Source organism: Melozone crissalis, unplaced genomic scaffold, assembly GCF_028551555.1.
Source record: "Melozone crissalis strain CALT ecotype California unplaced genomic scaffold, PUWL_Pcris_2 ptg000034l_1, whole genome shotgun sequence".
NCBI classification, from domain to species: domain Eukaryota; kingdom Metazoa; phylum Chordata; class Aves; order Passeriformes; family Passerellidae; genus Melozone; species Melozone crissalis.
In genome coordinates, this window is record NW_026535812.1 from 18,160,220 (window position 1) to 18,181,206 (window position 20,987).

At 41.3% G+C, this 20,987-nt stretch overlaps 1 protein-coding gene across 5 annotated transcripts in view; it reads left to right on the top strand.

Moving 5' to 3' along the window:
- The window catches only part of MCF2L2 (MCF.2 cell line derived transforming sequence-like 2), a 148,491-nt gene that overhangs the window by 106,265 nt on the left and 21,239 nt on the right, over positions 1-20,987 (top strand). For all 5 annotated transcript variants that reach the window (XM_054282271.1, XM_054282272.1, XM_054282273.1 and 2 more), the window contains exons 16-24: positions 4,960-5,026; positions 6,130-6,245; positions 6,960-7,029; positions 11,754-11,846; positions 12,352-12,444; positions 14,676-14,801; positions 18,690-18,911; positions 20,157-20,249; positions 20,654-20,732. In XM_054282271.1, the coding sequence (XP_054138246.1) occupies positions 4,960-5,026; positions 6,130-6,245; positions 6,960-7,029; positions 11,754-11,846; positions 12,352-12,444; positions 14,676-14,801; positions 18,690-18,911; positions 20,157-20,249; positions 20,654-20,732 (959 nt within the window). The remainder of the gene's footprint in view (positions 1-4,959; positions 5,027-6,129; positions 6,246-6,959; positions 7,030-11,753; positions 11,847-12,351; positions 12,445-14,675; positions 14,802-18,689; positions 18,912-20,156; positions 20,250-20,653; positions 20,733-20,987) is intronic.

Consider the following 20,987-nt stretch of genomic DNA (forward strand, 5'->3'; position numbering starts at 1 on the left):
TTACTCAAATTTCATTTGAGCAATTGCATAACCTCAGTTGAGAATACTTTTCTACTCAAAAAGGCCTTTTTAGCACTGTGAAAAACAACAAAAAAATTCCTCTTAAATGCAATTATGTAGGTGGAATGGAAGTTTCTTCTACTCAGCTATTGACATGCTGTCATTTCTTTTCATTCCATAGCACTGAGATAATTTTGAGATTTTACAATTAGACCAGTCTTAGAATTTCTTGTAGTGATTTCTAATTCAAAACTGTATATGATATTTATTGCTGATTCTGTTTCTGCAATGAGACTTTCATCATATACTACCTACAAAGAAGTTACCATTGCAAATAAATGGTAGTTTTGTTAAATTTTATTTACATTCAGAAATAGAAATTTCACAGTACTTAGAACTAGCTAGAGTGCTGGACCAGGGAGGTTTTTACCACTGTGCTCATTTTTGCAAGCCAGTAAATTATTCACTCTGATTTCCCTTAAGTCCAAGTCTATCCAATGTTGATATTTTTTCTGTGTTTATGTTTCCATTACACAGCACACAGGTTCTTTCAGTCCTTCCTATTGTGTTTGAAGCCTCAGGTATTAAAAGAGACAGTATTTTCAATTTAAGTAGCTCTCTATATTAGATATATTTATAAAAGTGATGGGAGTGTTTTTAAAATTAATTTATTAAATTAAATATTTTGCTCTTGCATACCCATTTTCTGCTGTTCTGACTGTTGAAAATATTCCTGTTCCATGTACTAGGCACCATGTGTTTTTGTAAGACAGGTATGGAGAGCTCATGCGTGACTGCCATTTCTGCTGGTTCCACACCTGTCACGCAGTCAGGTTTTCTGCAGCACAATAATTTTGTAGCACCAGTTATGATTTATACCAGGGTCTCTTTTCAGAAAAACTCCCTGGTTTAATTCTAATTGATGGCTTCAATTCCTGTTCTGAGAAAAGACTCCTTATCAGGACAGGCATGTGTGATAGCAGATCCTGGCATAGAAACAGGGTCTGTGAGTGGAGGTGAGCCAATGAGTTTGTCAGAGAAGCACAGCTATGGAAACAAAAATCCTGAATTAGTTTATATTGTCATCTGAGCAGGATGCACAAATAGTAACTGTATGAGGACAAAGCAATTGAGATTTAGCCAGAGGAGATATTAATAGGTTGTGGTAATCTCTGGTTAATATTCCTGCTTAGTGTTTCATTATATTTGATGGGGGTTTTTTAAGGCAGCACATCACAGCAGAGAAACCATCCTGCCAAAATAATTTTGACAGAGACTTGCAGAATGACCTGACAACCCTGGGGAACTTGGCCAACTATTCAATTGTTTCTTTTTCATTCTGTTGTTAAAGAAGAAGGAAGGAGAAAGAGTTACTGAGATGAAATGATCTGATATGTGTCTCCTTTATGGTCACTGTGATGAGCCCTTCCTAGAAGTGTGCTCTCAGTTACCCGAAGAAGCCAGCTCAGAAACACCCACTGACAAAATTTTGTTGCAAAAACACAATACAGTGCAGGGTAAGTTTATACTTATAACAACAATGCTGCTAATTGCTCTTTGCACAGTGCAAAGTGATATAAATAACTACCTTTGATCTAAATACCAGCACAGGCAGGGGCTGATAGAGAAATGCATCTCTAAAAGTCAAGGGTGATAGGTAATAGCAGAGTTTACCTCAGTTTCAAGGTTTCACTTACAACTTTGGCTAAAAACAAGCATTTCCCAATGCTTTGTTGTCCATTGCAGCTCCTACATTGTAACCCTTGTTGAGGAACTTCCTCTGTGAAATAATTTTTTTCTTCACTGCAGCATGGCATAACTAACTTGCCAGAGACAGCACTATTGACAAAGCAGAAATTGTTTTCTTATTACTCTCTCTTTCTTATCATCCATATTGTGCTGGCACTTCAGGGCTTCTCAAAGCTGGGAGTCATGATAAGTGGCTCAATGTGTGAGATCTCAGTGGTGCTGCAGGGGCACAGGATATCACAGCTGCTGAAGTGACAAAAAACAGCCCAAATGGCACCTCTGTAAAACCCCCCTTGTGGGAAATGCGGTCTTGGTGTATCCAAGGCCACAGTGTTTCCTTAGAAACCCAGATCAATCATTCAAGGAAATGTGAGCTAGTTCGTGCATTGTAATTAAGTTCCATACCAAGAAGTTTCCTGTGCTGGAGGAACAATCTGACAGCATGGTATCAGTGAGTCTGTGTGTGATCCCTGCCACAAACACACCCCAGTTCTGCCAGGCAGGGGTGGCAGCAGGGGCCCTGCCGTGCTCAGGGCTTTGCCAGGCTGCTGGTTGCTGAGCTCCCTCTGCTAGGACATGTTTAACTCCCTCCACAGGGAGAGCTGGCCTTGACCTCCTGAGCAGTGCACATCACTATTTCCATGCCAGGAAAGCTACTGAGTCAGGTATTTCTGGGACCAGAATATTCTGCCTTTGGCTAACTCTGCTGGTTTGATGAATCTCTTTGTTTCATGGGGCAAGGAGGAAGTACGCTTGAGTGGAACGAGTTTTACTAGCAACAAGGATGCCTACAGAGAGGACCTTAGGGATTTCTCAGATTCTGACCTTTAGGTCAGATGCCTAATGCTTTATCATCCCTGCTGAGATGGCCAGTTTGCTTGGGAATGATCCTGGTGAGGAGTTATCCTTGTCAGAACTGCCCATAAACTTCAGCCAGCTCAGAGTTTTGTTGTGCTTGGACTGCTGCCATGCAAACCTCAAATTCTTGTAAAATTTCTCTGAAATGAATGAACAATACAGTGTGGCAGTTCTCCCCTGCCCCTTTACCTCACACATCCCAGTTACAATAAAAATTATTTCTAATCTAGTCATGCATATCAAAGGGGGAAAGAGGATGGGAGGAGCTGCCTGTGACGATAATCCTGTCAATTGCTGCCTCATACTTTGGTTAAATGTGATAGTGGCAGCAGGTGTGTTCTAAGCTCCTCTCATTGCCTGTGACAGTCATGGAGCAGCTCCAGTCCTGGCACAATCAGCAGTGGAACATTTTGGGGGAGTCTCCCAAACTAGGGACACCTGAAGGGAGCAGAGAGAATCACCAGGAGCCCACAGCCAGTGCAAGAGTGGCCAATGGGACCTGAGTGTGGCCAGGGGAGCACTGGTACAGCCCTCACCCACTGCCCTACCTTGTGCTTGACACTGCAATTTAAGGCATTATGCCAAGACAGCTATGAAATCCCAGCTATTTTATAACAAAATCTGAAACATCAGTTGATCTGTTTTTTTCAATACTCATAATATTTCTCAAGCAGTGGTCCATAAAGGAGTAATAGCCTTTGAGACCTGAATAAGTGGTCCCCAGCTAGCCTACAAAACCACATTTCATTGAAAAGGGCTGGGGAAGTCCAAAGGAAACCAGTGAATCTACTGTAGTAGCCAAGTAACATTTTAGTCAGTGCTTTTGCATGTCAAACTGCTAGCTGAAATGTGGCTATTTTGTTTTTAAATGCTTGACCAAACCATTCAAATGAGGCTTTAGCAGAAGTGGGATGGTTTTTTTAACCTCAAAAAGGACATCCTAAAAAATTGTGGAGAATAAGGAAATCCCCTTAGAGTGGATGCAACAGTACAGCCATGATTTATAATCTAAAGGGGTGATGGGTTCTGGCTGATGGTGTGGCTGTTGTGTGACACACAGAGCCAGGTAACCAGGGTCTGGCTGATGGTGTGGCTGTTGTGTGACACACAGAGCCAGGTAACCAGGGTCTGGCTGATGGTGTGGCTGTTGTGTGACACACAGAGCCAGGTAACCAGGGTCTGGCTGATGGTGTGGCTGTTGTGTGACACACAGAGCCATGTAACCAGGGTCTGGCTGATGGTGTGGCTGTTGTGTGACACACAGAGCCATGTAACCAGGGTCTGGCTGATGGTGTGGCTGTTGTGTGACACACAGAGCCAGGTAACCAGGGTCTGGCTGATGGTGTGGCTGTTGTGTGACACACAGAGCCAGGTAAGCAGGCACAGGCAGTGTGTGCAGGGAGATGCTGGATGAATGCATGTGCTGCTATTGATGCCAAGAATTGCCTAGACTGTACTGGCCTCAGGTTGTGTGCTGCTCATGGCTGGCCACACTCCAGTTCCTCGAGACATTATTCCCTAGTGTCCTTATGGGGATGTGTTTTGGCTTGAGATAGCTGTGCTTAAAAACTCTCGAGAAGCACAGACCAGGAAAAGAACACCAAGGACTTGTCCTTTCCTACTGCTCACACCTCTGGAGGAGCTACCCTGAAAACTTTGTTTGTAACACTAATAAAGACAACACTTTCTAGATAATATGGAACATTTGATGCACAAAAACATAAGAAATCTAATGCAATTTTATTTTAAAATCTAATTAGCTATTTGTTCAATAGTGAATTGGTTGCATTCATGTTTCTGTGAAATGTCAGCAATCTTCAAGATATATGTCTTCAAGTTACCTAGAAGCATTAAACTAATACTAGAAATGAAATGTTCAAAATGTAGTAAAAAGATTTTAATCTACTTTCCTATTTTCAAACTGACAAAATTTTTGCATTGTATTAAAGGATGGAAGTGTAGCCACTGATTTTGTTTATTTTATAAAAGAAATGAAACAGAAACAGTAGCATAGCTCTGAAGTACAGTTTCATTTTATTCAGTATTAGTTATTCCTAGAAAAAAACACTTTTTTTTTTCTTCTTGGGAATTTTTTTTTCCAGTTTGCAGGTATAAAAGTGACAGAAAAATCCGAGCTGAAGTTTAAAATGAGCTGAAAAAAATTACAGTCCAAGATGTGCTTAGGTCTTTTAATCTTATCAACAAGGCCCAGGATTGAAGAACTGAGAAATGACCTTCAGAGGGTTTTTGTGTGTAGTTGAAGACATAAACAGGAATATGTAAGGAATCCTATTTTTTCTCTTTCACATGTGCTTGGTTAACACTATGACTCTCCACCTTTTTGTCTTTCAGCCACATAATCAATGAGCTGATAGAAACAGAACGGGTTTATGTGGAAGAACTTCAAAGTATAATAGAGGTAAGAAACTCTTCTGAAATTACTTTCTGATGCTTAACCTCTAAGTCATCACTGCAGGTGCACATCCTTCATGGGCTGAGCACTCCCACCTCCTGTTTATAACACACAGGCAGTGTTGGCAAGAGAGCTCAGCCTTGGAGATGGAGAATGGGAAGGATGTTTTGAACATCCTGCCTCAGGCCTTAAAGGAAAAGGCACCTTCTCTGGCCCAAGCCCACAGAATGGCAGTTTGCATGGTTCTGAAAGTTATGGACAGAGAAAGAGTTAATAATGTCCTTTCAAAATATTACCAATAGGTCTCAGAAGCAGCACTTTGATGTCCAGGGGGCCAGACAGTAAATTCTGTGAATCTGCATTTGAAAAATGATTGAGGAAGAGGAAGACACCCCTCCTGCTCTTCTTTATTGTCTCATGTTGTGCTTGAACACAGAAAAAAAAAGCTCATGCTGCAAATATAATTCTTGAGCTTTTGAAACTGATAGGATACCAGCATACTCAGTGTGTGTGGAGTCTAAGATCCTCAGTCTGTGGGAGGACAGAAGATGAGTAGGGATCAATCATGCTTATATTTGGGTGAGACTTTTGGGATGTGTAGTTGATTCTTCATTGCATTTGTTCCACGGGAGCTGGCAGCTCTGGTAATTGATATATTACTCTTGAGTTTAAAGTATGAATGTTCTTTCCTCAAAGTTATTACTGAAGAAACACAATACAGTTTTTACAAGAAACAAATCCAAACTAACTCTTGTGCAATGAAGCAGGGTAGCAGAAAGATATCTGTCTGTCAATATTAGCAGTCTCCATCCCTACATGACCCAAATGGCTTTTGAATCCTAGAGACATAATTTTGTCCATTTTTTCTTAACCCCATGACCTGTTCACTTGTGGTTAAAATGTGTTTGCACAGTTACAGGGTAAAATCTCTGGGGAAAATCAGAAACATCAGGAATTCATGGGAGCAGCAAAGCAGCAGGCATGGGAGAAGCTTTGTTTGCTCTGTGGAGAACAAAAGCACATGAACTTTGGGGCTTTCCAGTGCCTTGAACACAGTACTTCTTCCCTGGTAAAAACAGGCTGATTTTATTTTCCACTCTTCTCTGCAGGGGTATGCTTCAGAAATGGACAATCCCAATTTAGTACATCTGATTCCATCTGCACTTCAGAACAAGAAGGAAGTTCTTTTTGGGAACCTCCCAGAAATCTACTATTTCCACAACAGGTACCTGGGAACTGGTGGTTATCCTGCATCCTTGGGTGCCACCATCACGTCCAGTCCTTTTCTGTCACTGTAACCAAAGTGGGAATTTAGGAATCCTTTTGAATAATAATTGCCTGTAAGACGTAACAAATGGTTGAACAAAATAAATTTTAAAAATCTCTTTTGCAAGTCTTGATATTATGCCAGAGTAGTTAATACCTAGTAGACAAAATTATTTTCCAGTTTATATATTATTTTCAAAGATTGTGTCTCCCACTTGGAGAAGGATATTCCTCTCCCTTTGCAAGCCCAATCTTTCTCTCCCTAAAAGTTTTGTGCATTGACTGTCACTGCAGAAGCCTTTGGACTACATCCCATATTTTCACTGCTTGCTGATTGAGCAACTACATCTGACAGAGCATTCCTGTCTTTTCTAGCTATTCTGAAAAATCCTCATACCCAAATGGAAAGCAGGTATTTGGTTTACAGATATGAAACAAATTTCAACAGTCAAAGGAATCATATGTCGCAGATAAAATATGATAATATTTGTGATTTAGGGAATCAGGTGGCAGCCACATCCCATTTTTCTAAAATATATATTTCTTGGTGTGTTACCTTCCCCATTGATTCCTCATATTACAAAAATGAAGGCTTAATTTGGATTTACACAAGCTAACATACAATGTGAATGGGATTTTACATTACTCTTTACTCTCTTTTTCTCCCTCTCAGGATTTTCCTTAAGGAGATAGAAAATTGCATTGAAAACCCTGAGCTTCTTGCCCGATGCTTTTTGAAAAGAGTAAGTATATACTTTTTCAGGTTTGAATGAATATCTATGGTCTTATCCTACAGTAATTACAGACTAACTCCCATCTTTTCAGTCTGTTTGCTTTTGTGAATGAGGGAAACTCCTCTAAGCAGATATTCCTAAATTAAGCCACTGTTACCAAGCATATATTCTGATGTCTGACCCTTTACCTGGCTTACTGACAGGAAGAGATCTGTTACCAGTGTTTTACAAGTATTTTAAGTCTCATTTAAAAGAAAAAAACCAACCAATAACAGCGATCCAAATGTTTGACATACTTTTCATATCTATTTCACATCTATAGCAGGAGAATTTTGTAACCCAGACACCACCCTGCAGTAAATAAGCAGAGGATGGTATCGGTGTCACAGCAGGCTGCTCTGAGTGCAGACAACACATCCTGTTCCTGCTTTATCTTATCTCTCTCCTCTCTGCACAGCTTAGGACACTTGGTCCCCTAGAACTGTCCTGTGCTGCTGTCCTTGCATGGACCCACCAGCCCCAAAAGACTCTGTGAGGTCGATTCCCTTTACTTCTCCACAAAACTCACCCAGTGGGATTCTCCCCTCTGCTGAGGTGATTCTCAGTGCCCAAGTGCTGCAGCTCTCTCCAAGAGCTCCCTGTGATGTCCCTCCTCCACCTCCACCCCCACTCAGCCTGACCATTAGTTCTTTCCTGCGCACAAGCAAAGGTGCTTTTTTATGTAGCACTCCTTCAGGGGCCCTACTAATGGAAAAAAAATCTCTTTTGGTGGTTTGCTACTGCTTTCAGGGTTTGACAAAACTCTGTGAATAAGGCTCTGTGTTTTGCACAGGAAATGGAAGTGGCATGAGAAATGGGAAAATCTGCCCACTGTAGTCAAAGGTACCTCCTGCTTCTACTGTATAATACAGGTAGCATTTGCTGCTTTTCCAGAGCACACATTAAATACAGACAAATTTAGATGAACCAGTCAGAGGTGCTGAGCACTGCCACATTACTAAGATTTAATGGGAATTTGAGCATGTGATACTTGCAAAGAGTATGCTTCCAATTTACAAACAGGTCAGGCTGGAGAGAATCATACAAGTGTAAATGTGATTATATGTCCATTGGATTATTTTCTGTTGAACAGCTTAGCATTTAGAGCTTGAGTAAATGACACTGCTAAGGCATATGTTGTTATCCTAGGATTCAGATGCTGGGCAGGAAAATACTGTGGTGAAATCATTATGCAAATGAGGAAAAGCAGTCTTTGAAGAATGCAGACCTCTGAAACCCAAGAAATGTAAAATAGTCCATGTGCTGCATACATCCCTAAAGAATGCAGCTAAATAAAAATTCTTGGTATAGAAATGTTCTGATTCTGCAGGAGGTTCAAGCTCCGTATTTAAATATTGTAGCTTGTCTCTCTGTGAAAACAGCTATTAAGCCGAATTCTCCTCATTATTTTACTAATATGAAAACAGCACTAAAGCTGGGGTTCAGGTATGAAGTGAAAGAAAACCAGTCCCTCCATCACCTTAGCTCATCAGTTTCTGTGGCCTTGTCAAACCACACTAAGTCTATCAAATAAGAGGTTAAATTGTGCATTTGCTTTCTCCCTATTTCAAATTTCACACTAAGAAAGCACAAGCTCCTCTTTTGAGATGCCTCTGCTCACACAGTAGCCCCTTTGATTCCTGCCCTTATGTTCTGTTTTTAGAAGAAGCCACATAAAGTCCAGAAATGTGTTGTTTCTGTTGGACTGCCTTTGGGAGGCACAAACAAAAGTCTGGTTGTGTGTTTGTGTTCCCCATGATTTGGCAGCTTTTTATGCCTTCCTGCTGAGCAGTGGCTTCTGGCTGCCCTGTGAGTTATGGCTGTGCTTGCAGTGACGGGGGCAAACAGAAGCAGCTGCTGTTCCAAGTGATGCTGAGCTCTGGGAGGAACTCACACTCTTGTAGGTTCTCCCCCTTTGTATGGGTGTGACCCTCCTGCCACAACAACAGGATGGGCTTATGATTGGAAATAGACAGTTTTTTAAAAATTCATACTTTGAAGAGTTTTACTCTGTCTGATCACCCTGGGCCTTTTCAGCCCTGATTCCAGAGCTGCTTGAAAGTATCCTGAGAGCTGCAGTGAGACACTCTGGTGCCAGAGTCACTCCATCCCCTGCCATGTCCCCACACACCCTCCCAGCTCCACCAATGCCACCTGAGCAGCTGTCACCATGAATGTGAACCCTGCATCTCAGGTGGTGGGAGAAACAGCCTGTGGGGTCTCTGGCTTTGTCTCCTGGCACATGGCAGCAGAATCTGGTAAAAGATGAGCCAGAAATGCCTTTCTTGTTCTCCCTCCCACTTTGCCTGACCTCGTTTAGGGCATGATCTTCAGATGAGCTCAATTACAAGTGAGCCAGCTTAACTTTACCCACATGGCAGCTATTTTGCCATCACCAAGATGCTTGACCTTCCTTAGAGCTCTGTGTGGTCAAGGACTATATAGCATTCAAAGACAGGAGGGATGTGCACTGAATTCCTTGTAGAATGGTCTTCTGGTGCTTTATCAGCAACAGGAGGGACGCTCTGGGCTGATCTGCTTTCCAAAGGGCTGTGAAGAAGGAAACCTTACTGAACTAAGGCAAGAATGCCCAGGAGGGAACCAAAGGTGTGTCAGACTGCTTACCAGAATATGCCAGGTGAAGTTCCTGGCAGGAGTGATTCACTGTGGATTACCACTCTGCACTTATTCATATTGCTAACCTTAAAATAGGGAATAGTTTAATAGGAACCAGCAGTTGGGACATTTGGTTATTCAGGGAGAAAGAAGCATTTAGAAAAGGAATCTACCTGTGAAAGGACAGTAGCAGCTGACCAGAAACCTGTGAGTTTGATGCAAAGGTCTAAATTCTAGACTAATGCAAAAATTATCCATAAATCAGCAGTCAAAAAGATAATTGGAACTGTGCTTATATGCCATGTGCATTGGAGCTTACAGAGCTTTCAGGGTCCAAATCAGTGTGGAAAGGAATAGCTTTGCAAGAGAGAGGAGCATGGTGTAAAAGTACCAGCAGGAAGTCAGAACCTTTGCATGTGAAAATAGAGATGTGTGGAATATTTAAGACTGGGATTTGAATAATTAGACAATCAATTATTTCTTGGCATTTTAAAGTCAGAGCCTAATTCTATTCCTAACACTATTGCAAAACTTAAAGCTGTAATTAAATATGTATCTGCCTTAGCAGGTGTCACTGATTTAGGCAGCAGTAGATTGCACTGGCATAGGGGGGTTCCACTATGGCAAATAACTGGTAAATTGTTGGTAATTGTAAATTTTCTTTAAGTTTAAATTGTTTTTTTTCACTTATTCCTCACAGTTCTCTTGTCTGTTGCTCTCTCTGTTTTTCTTACCCAGTCCAGTTAGGTTTCTGTGGGCTAGCATGAGATTGTAATCCTTGATTATGCTTTGTTGCTATTTTTGGTTCTGTGAGGTTTACCGCCTGCTAACTTCCCTCCAGGGCAACATGTACAAATAATTATATTTTTGTGAAGAAAACTCTGCACCTATTTTGAAACAGCACGATAAATATTCTATAGAGTTGCAACAGAAGAGGTTTTTGTATTGCACAATCCTTGACACAGTGTGGTGTTAGGTGGCAGAGCTCTGATTTCCCAGCTGATTCATCAGGGTGATGTCAGGATGGGTCTGTGGAGGAAGACAGCAGCAATGCTGATTTCTTCTGGTAATTGTACAGAAGGAAGTGATTTCCCTGCAGCAGGAGTGTATGGGAACTGCCTGGTGGGCTGAGAGCACAGAGGAACAATCCAGGAATTGCTGAGATTTATTTTTGGTGTTTTCTTTGATTTGCTGAGGTCACATCCCAGCAGGGTAGGTGCAGATGAAGGTGGGAAGCTCCTGGCTGGTCAGGCACAGCCAACCCTGCTCAGGAGCCCCATGGCACTGCCCTCTGGGCACCTGGGTGCCCATCCCTGCCAGCCCAGGTCCTGGCAGAGGAGCACCCATCCCTGCCAGCCCAGGTCCTGGCAGAGGAGCACCCATCCCTGCATCCGCCCACAGAGCTCAGAACACCCTTTCTGGGCTTTTTTTGAGGTTGTCTCTGTTTTCTCTGAAGTCAGGGAGATTTTTGCCATGGACCTCAGTGAGAGCACTTGGAGTGTAGTCAAAGCTAAATAAAGGGAATCTACCCACTTCGAATTTGGAGAGGACAAGGTTTAAGCACATTCCCCTGCCTGGCCTGGGACATCAACAAGACAAACTTCCTCCTTTTTAATTTGTGTTTGTACTGTTGAGAGCCAACACTATTTTTGAAGTCTTTTGAACTGCTAAACCTTAGTCATCATTAACAATTACAGTCTGTGCCAGTATTGTTAATAAAATTGCTAATAAAGTTTAAATTCCTAATGTTTCTTTTTTGCTTTGTTTTTTCTCCAAACCACCAATTTACCTCCCTGAAAAAGATACTGGGTTTGCTGTTAAATTATTTATCTTCCAGTCTGCAGTCTCCTTGCTTTGTATGAAAACTGAGGGGAAAAAAAATCTCATTTTCAGTTGTATTTAACTTAATCAGAAGTAAAAAGCAGGTTTGGTGGTTTCAGTGTGTTTTTACATACAAAGTTATTCCCATGTAAAAATTACTTCATGTCTTAGGATGGAAGATAAGAAAAAGTGTGATTCAAGAAAGACACTCTGGATTTTTTTTTTCTTCCCTTACCTAAACTCTTCTTTTCTTGCAGAAGGAGGACCTCCAAATATATGAAAAGTACTGTCAGAACAAACCAAGGTCTGAAGCTCTCTGGAGACAATGTGGAGACAGCATCTTTTTTCAGGTGGAATTTCATTGCAGACTACAGTGCAAGACCCTCAAAGCTCATTTTCCTTGTGTATCTCTGTTCTTTAGAAAACCTAGAGCAAAATACAGACTTTCCTGCATGCTTTTTCTACTGATGGCAGGTGCCCAGTGTGTGTCAAGGTGTTCTCTACAGGAGACTGGGCAGGTAGAGAAGTGGGTAGATTTCCTGGATGGGAGCCTGACTCTGCAGGCTAAACCCACACCAAAAAATGTTGGCTGCTTTGCAAATCCCAGCTGATTGCAATCTCATCAGCAGGGAATGCCAGATTTCAACACCAAGTGGAACCTAAACATTAGCCCTTGTTTAGATATATTTTCACTGTGGGATAAGTAACCTGGAAATTCCTATGCAGATGGAACAAATTTCTCTCTCAATTAATTCACAGACTTATAATCCTCAGATTGTCAAATGATAATGATCTTGGTGACTTGCCTGTGTTTCAAGAAACAATTTTATTTTTCTTCTGTGTTGTCTCCTGCAGGAATGTCAGCGTAAATTGGATCATAAGCTCTCACTTGATGCTTATCTCTTAAAGCCAGTTCAGAGAATCACCAAGTACCAGCTGCTGCTAAAGGTAAGGCCTCCATGACAGTGCAAAGAATTCCAATGTATGGCTTGTTTTACTTCCAGAATTGCATATCACTCATGACTACCTGGAAATAAATCCTTACTCAGTTCTTCAGCAAATACTCAGCATTTTTTAGTTGTAAATGGTAGAAAACAGTCTTGTACAGGGACTTCCTGTTCCCAATCTATTTTAGATTTTAGATTAGACTTTTTCCCCATAGATCCCAATCTATTTTAGATTGGGAACTGCTATTACTTAGCAGTACTTATACTAAGTAATAGCAGTATACCATTACATGTATAGCTCTCTCTATATAAAATATTTTACTTATTTTTTAAGATAGTATTTTATTGTTTTATTTATCTTTAAACAGAAATTGAGCTTGGTTTTATTGTATCAGTATAGAGTTTTACAATTTGAAAACAGGAACTGATGCCTTAAATCCTGTCAGTAACATCTGTCCCTGTTTAACAGAACTCTTTCAGCTCCTTGAAGTAATATTTTCCCATGGTTGTGACTCAGACCTTTCAGAGGGAGCCACTCCCTCTCCTGCTTCTTTTTAAAAGACACAGCCAGGAACACATTGTCTGTCATTTTTCGATAAGGTCAATATGTGAACTTACTCTTGATTGGTTGGAACCATGAGTGGTCCATGCTTGAAATTCTGATCTGAAGGCAATAGAAAATATATACACTCAAAACAATGATTTTTTTTTTTTTAAAGCTGGTTGCCTAAATGTCTCTCTCCATCTACTCAGTTCTTAAAAATAATATTTACTGACTTTCCCTGTGGGAAGGTCATGAAGGTGAATTACATGCTGTTCTCAAGCCTCTGGGCTTAAAGTGGTGTTATGTACTCTCATGAAATTTAGCATTGAAGTTTGCAATGAAGACTTTTGGTTGCCATTTAACTTGCTAATAGTTACTATGGCACTGCTCAAAATGTGCCAGTATAAGCCATGGGAGGACCTGCTTGGCCATTCTTGTATTTCTGCTTATTGACTTCATGTAAAACTATAGAATCCAAATATTGAACATGGATATAGACAAGGATGCAATATCACTGATTCCAGTAGATTTACATCAACATAGTCCAGAAATAAATTTGAACTCTGTTTCTTGAAACTATTCTGTGAGAAGGGGAAAAAAAGTCAAGGTCTCCAGGAAAGCAAGAGTAAACCAGATTTTACTTTTAATTTGAAATATGACTGTAAATATACCCAAGATTAGATCAAGGAGTAAAATTCTCAAGCAAAATAGGTCTCAGCCATTGGGGTTTGAAGCTGGTCAGACCAGTTTCGTACTTAGCAACAACACATTGGCACTGGCATTTACTTTGTCAGGGTTTATGAGGTCTGGGAAGATGGTGCACTCCTTCCCTGGCTGCAGGAACATTTAAAAGTGTAGAAAAATAGAAGCCAGGGAAAAATTTGTGACAAACAGGTGTTTAAGAAGCTGTGTGCCTTGAGTGGTGGACAGACTGAATTTGAATTTTGGATCACAATCACTGCAACCCTCTGGTTTCAATCAGTTTAGCTAATGTGCTCATGCTGATAAAAGCAGCATGCTCACATCTCATGAGCTCCATCCTCATTCTGGAAAATGTGCGGCAGGTACTGTCAGAATGCATCCTGCTTTTACCTTCTAATCCCTGGTTAACCAAGCACTTGAGGACAGATTGCTGCTGATTGAGGTTTGCAGGAACTACCTTTTTGCATCCCTATTTTACAGGAACACAAGTGCCTCAGCTTTTGGATTAAAAGATTTCCAAACTCAAAATGCAGAATGTCAAACCTGCCAAATTCAGACTAGAAATTAATTTGTATTTTTAACAGTGGTAGTAAGTACATTGTGCAACTAATTGCAGAAGAAAATGGGGAACTGTCTAACACCTGAAATAATTATACTGAGTTTCTTTTCTAGCAGATGTGAAGAAAAAAACCCCTGGATGTAATTCTATGGCATGCAAAGAGTTCATTGTAAATATGTCACAATGGTCCTGTCTCATCTTAAATGAACCCTTTAAACTTGAAAATGTTCAAAAGATCAAAATGTGTGTCCTCAGTGACCACCCTGGTGAATGTCATGTTTGGGGTTTTTTTGGTTTTTTTGTTCCTCTTTTGTTTTCCTCTAGTTCTGCTACTTTGTTTATGCGACACAAATTCCAGGAGGATTGTCTGACAGTAACTTCTGGTATCAGAGGTTCTCAAGTATTCCCCATATCTATTTTTAACCAGGAAATGCTGAAGTGCAGCAAGAACTCAGAAGGCACTGCTGAATTGGAAGAAGCCCTGGCCACGGTGCTTGATATCATCAAATCAGTGAATGATTCCATGCACCAGATAGCAATCACAGGATATGAGGTAACTGCTGCTGCTCCTCCTCTGCTCTGAGCCATCCCATGTTCCTGTCACCACTGACCATGCTGTGCCTGTGGCTGGTGATGTGCTTTATGGAGCCTGTGCCACATTCCTGAAGGGTGGCACTCAGAGGTGTGTTGTGATGACCAAAAATACATCTCAGCACCCCTGTCGTGTGGAGCTGGGGTGTGAATGTGGGGGCTTAATGGGGCAAATGCAGGACTTTTGAGTAATTGCACCCAAAACTCATTTGTAGGTGAGAGGTACAAGTGTAGCAAAACTAACTTAAGAAATTTGCTGAAACTTTGTGGCTCCTATGCAACTCAAGTGTTTTCAAATCTTTTGCACTTAGGGAGAAAAATGTGGCTTTCATTTAAAGTGGGTAATGGAATCTGTGCCAGTGATTGGCAAGCTTGTTATCTGAAATGTGAAATAACAGCCACGATACAAATCAAAGGGCACAAATGTATGTCTCTGCAGAAGCTCCATTGAAGTCATATGACTTTCAAGAACTAGTGCTGACTACATAAAATGAGCCCTTGAGTGAGAAGTGGAAGTGATTGACACATAAAGGAGAAATAAGCCTGACAAAATGAGGCCTGAGAATCATGTGGTTGCCCATTTTGAAATAGCTGCAGGGTGAAAATGTCAAGAAAGAAACAATATACTGAGTATTGTTCAAAGAATTCTTACATCACAGTAACAGGCTTTAATCCAGAAAAACTATTTTGTGCAAAATCTGACTTCCTGAGAAGATGCTGAGGTCTGTACAGACAATGTCTGAGTGGGAAGAGTTATTCTGGTTATCAGGATGGGAATGGCCCCAGGAGTTTTGATTTCTATAGTTCTCTTTTGTGCAAGTGCATCTGCATCTGGTAGCTGAGGAACCCATGCCTGCTGCCAACATGATTTTATAAATAAATACAGTTGCTTGCTCATTTAACTGCTTGTCACAGATCCATTGCTGCACACAGCTGGAGATGTGGACTGTGCATTACATTTGAGATGAGAATTTGAGTTTTGCCTGCAGTGGCTGCACTGGGTTGAAGGTGAAGCAGTGGCCACCTCATTGAACTGGCAAACACTGAACAGGTGTGGTGCTTGTGGATCAGAGAAACACCACAGGTCATAAATACCATCTGAGATCTCCTAAACCTGACAAATAAAGAAGCACATACTTAATCCATTCTGGTCATGGCTAAGTCTGAGTGTCTCAGAGACTCCTTTTAGTTCATTTTAGAAAAACTCTTTAGAGCCTGTATATTATTATTGCAGACTTGAACCAGTCAACATGGACATGGGAAGGTTGTATCATAGATACAGCACACCTTCTACCTCCCAATTTCCACTGTTTCTTATTAATTCTCAAAGAGAAAGGTAGCTTTCCTCCTGTATTTCTCAGTTTAAATGTATGTACTAAGAGCAATTCACCAAAAAATTTATTTCAGAACAGTTCTGTAAAGGGAAGGGAAGAAGAGCTTCTCCAAGAAAGGTAACATACTATCCTGAGTAGGGGGGATTTATCCAGATTCCTGTCCCTATAAATGCTGTGGTCATCCTTTCGTCTATTCCTTGCATTAAAGTGTGAGTAGTTTTGTACTCAGAAATTCAACAAAACATTCCTGTTCCTTTTCGACTTTTACTTTTGAATTTTCCAGCCCTTCATGAAATACCAGATAGTAACTCCAAGGACTAGATTTTTGCCTCTGCTTTCTTAGCTGAGCTGCAAAAGTAGGACATGGCAGAGTAGGACATGGCCACTGTTTAGCCCAATGCTGACAGCATTCCTGAGATGCTTTGTTACATGATTTTTAAATGGGGTAAAAGTGTGAGAGAGGATGTACCAAGTAACTTCTTCTCCTTGTTCCACCTGTCCCAGGTGCTCAGCTGTGGTGCCAAGTAAACACCTCCCATAGACAATGAAACCACACTCCATCTTGTGGAGTCTTTCCCACACAGCCATGATAGAAATACTTGCCTGGAAAACCTTTCAGAGAGGGGTATTATGGCAGTAGGGAAGCAGGTTTTGGGACAGCTGGTGAATGCTCCCAACTGCACTTTCTGTTTCTTGGACTTGGGCACATGCAGATTTGGGGAGCTGAACTCTTGTGTAAGAAATTGCTAACATGTAAGTCTGGGGATGGATTGATGTATGTTTTTTATTTTTAGGTAAAACCACAAAAAAAAAAAAAAAGGGAATAATTATATTTGAGATAGTGATCAAATCCTCCACTTTCAATAAACTTCCTTTAGGATAAAATATTGCTGTCCACTAGCAGAAATTACCAGAAACAGTGTCCTCCTATTTGCTGCCTACACTGAAGACAGTGCAGTGCTTGTGGGCTAATATTCAAAATCTGCTGTGGGATTGCTGCAGTCTGCCATCCCTGTCTGTCTCTTTCTTGTCTCTCACTTCACTCACTATTATCCCAATCCCAAGGGATTCAAGGTTGGAAAGACAGACTTGTCACAAGAGTTGAACTGAGCTTCTGGATCTCAGTGCTGTATTGGACAGTGCCTGGAGTGACAGGAGCCTCTCACCATTGTCAGAACCATGTAGAAAATATGCTTGTGTTTTTTGTTGGTTTTTTTTTTTTTTTTTTTTTATAATTTAGCTTTGCATATCCATGTGCTTTTCACATGCTTGCAGTTTATACCTACATGCACATATAAATACAAACACCTCCAGTCCTGTATGCACAAAGACAAGATCCAGATCTATATATTAGAGATGACAGAATTATCTAAATTGCTGAGGTTTTCTGAATGGTTTGGAGAGTCTAATAATACACTGATATGGAGTGTAGAAGTACCTAATAAAGCTCTGGTTTTGCAGTTGAATGTAGGGTAGAGGAGGGGGAGTGAGAGGGAGAGAGGGAGAGCAGGTTGCAATTCTTAGTATAAGCAATGAGACATTCCCACTTGGAGCCAACATCTTCACCTTATAATCGACAGAACATGCAAATGTTGAAAGTAAGTACTTTAATAATGCACTGGGCTTATTCCCTCAACTTATTATACAAAGCATTCCTAGGAAAACTTGTGTTAAGATAGTTATGATTATCATAATTTGTTGAATCCCATTAGCATATAGGCATTGCCATGTCTTATATACACACATTCCTCCACTTTTAATGTGGGATTGTTCTGGTGGCATCTGAGCTAAATATTTATATCAATTGAAGTAGTTTCCCTTCAGACAAGAGCTTTAATTTAGAAAGGTCTTGTTCCTGCCTAGCTTCACTCTCCCTCAGGTACTTTTATGGCTCCTTGGTGCATTCACTCCCTCTTTGCCCAGGGCTGTGCAGTGTTGCATAGTTTGCAGATGGTGAGCCAAGAAATTATTGACAAAGCTTGTAAAGACTATTTTGAAACAGGAGGGAATTACATACCTACACAGCTCTAGGCACTGATCTGTGACTTCAGGCATCTGAGCTCTTTCAAGGTTTTGCCCAGGGATGAAGGAAGCTTGCACAAGATTGGAAACTGAAACTAAATCTTCCAGAGCCAAAGCCTTTGTTTGGGTATTGGGCTGCACTGGCCCTTCCTACTGCCTTGGAGTCAGGGGCCTTGAAACACAGTTTTTGTCAGCAGAAGGTTCCTCTGAGGTCACCAGAGGGGACAGCCTGTGTGTCACATCCAGAGAGATCCTGAGGTGGATCTTAAATGCTAGCTATGTGTGGGGAGACAAACTGGGAATTATGGACATGGAAACCAGTGGGTTAATGGTTGTGGGAAGAAACCACACCGGCTTAGCAAGGGGACATGTGCATTCTCCAGCAGAAGGGATGCCTCTGCCTGGAACCTCAAACACCAGCAGAGGAATGAATTGTGCCTGGGTCTACCCTGGTTTGAGTGTGATCTATGCTCTCTCTTTTCCTTGCTTGCTAGGGGGATGTCAGTGAGCTTGGCAAGCTGTTGATGCAGGGTTCCTTCAACGTATGGACTGACCACAAGAAGGGGCACAACAAGGTGAAGGACTTGGCTAGGTTCAAACCCATGCAGAGACACCTCTTCCTCTATACAAAGATGCTGCTTTTCTGCAAGAAACGGGAGGAGAACACCGATGGCCATGAGAAGACAGCTTCATACAGCTTTAAAAATTCATTAAAGGTAATAAGTGCAGTAATGATGGGGAAGGGAGATAAGTCTGGTGTTCTCACAGGCAGGGATGTGCCCACATGGGGATTTGAAGAAGCTGTCTTGCACCCCTGAATAAATGACAGCTCCCATTTAGTTTTGGACTGGAGACACACCAAGCTATCCTGCAACTGCAGATGTGAGCCTTGCTCTTTGCAACTTGACACAAAGGGGCGCCTTGTGTGATCTTGGCCGGCATCCATAAAGAGAAGCCAGACTGAATGGACCTGCATCTGTCATTGCTCTGCCTACAGGCGTCCTCCAGGTGCAGTTCTATGGCAAGTTTTACCATTGGCACAGCTGAGCTAGTATTTTCTGTGGCAATAACACCTACAGATGAATCAGTGCAGTAGAAGTGCCCTTTTATTTGCAAGAGTGAAATTTCCAGATATGAGTCAGGACATTTTAAGGTGGCAATCACAAGCAGGCCACATTTTCCCTCTAAGCACATTGGTGTGACACTTGTGACTTCAACCAGCTAACACAGATCATCAAGTGCAATGTTCCAAACTTATTTCAGGGTACCCAGACAGGAATTGTAACAGAACCTGTTTCAAGGCTTGAATCAATTCATATAAGTATTTCAAGTTTCTTCCTGTAGAGATAGAAGGAATGGTGGCATAACACTGTCTAAATCTTTAAATTAATGCGGATGTGGATGTGAACAAGAGGCATCAGCAATTACAGTAATAAGATGAGAAGCTGGTTAGTAGCAGCTGAACTTCAAGACTGTGATTAAGAAGTTTTCATTTAAGAAATCTAGAAATTTTTTTCTTCAGGTTTTTTGTGTCTTCTGGATTTGCAGACTGGTTATTAAATCTCACAAAGCCCTATTCCATCCCTCTTTCTCTCCCATCTCAACAGGTCAGTGATAGCAAGTGAAAAAAACTGTCCTAAAAGTGAAAATTTATCAAGGTGAACAAGAGCCAGAATGGAGTTGAAAACTGATCCACAGATCAAGCAATAAAAGAAAAGAGGATAAATTCAAGATCAGACTTTAGCTTGGGTTAATTTTGAACATTCTTTTTCCCTTTAGCAATCAAAAAGACAAATGACAAATTAGATACTGAGAAATAACATGCTCTGAATTTTACTTTTAATGACTCCCAAAGGTGCCAGAAGTGAATGCAGCCTTTTAAAAATGCTCCTCAGAGGATCAAGTTTAAAGACTGTTGATATTTTCCAGATTCCAGCTTCTTGTTTTCTATTTTGAAACAGATGAGCACTGTGGGCATTACAGAAAACGTAAAAGGGGATAATAAGAAGTTTGAGATCTGGTATAATGGCAGAGAAGAAGTCTATATCATTCAGGTAATGACAATTCTTTTTGTCTCCAAGGGCTATACTTCCTTTCAAGTGAGTTGTTTTTAAGAATGTTCACTGTCCTGTACACTCCAGAAGCAATAGCCATTGAGAGCTTTATTGGTGAAGCACTTTCAAAGGCACTGAAATTGCTAATTTATTGTGAAAATGGTCAGGATTTTGGCCAAAAGAAGAAATAAAGTACTAGAAAATTCCTTGGAATGCTGGAAAAGCAAGGACAGGACTTTGGATTTGTAGTAACTTTTCTATGTTGAGGAGTGTCTCTTTTGCTCAAAGCTGGCCACAGTGTTCCAGTCCTTGGCAAAGCTGAGAGCCAGTGTAGGTCAGGGCAGCCCAGTGATTGGCAGCATGTTTTAACTGGATCTGCTTTGCCTTGTCCTCTTTGTTCTCAGGCATCTTCTGTTGAGCTGAAGAACACCTGGATTTCAGAGATCCGCAAAGTCCTGACAGGACAGCTGGAGGCATGCAGAGGTAGGGCTCACAGAGCAGCAGCTGGCAATGTGTCCTTCCCCTCTAGCTGTGTGTGACAAAATGGGGCTGGGACAGCCTCTGTGCCAGCCAGGACCCCCAGTGAAGCCAGCGAGGACCAGCTGGGCAGTTACTGCATTGCTGGGATTAAAGCCATGTCCTGATTAAAGAAAATTTCTTGGACTTTTAGAAGTGACAGGGATAACTATTCCATTCACAGTTAGTCCAAGGAACATGGTTTTCCTCTGTTGTCCCTCT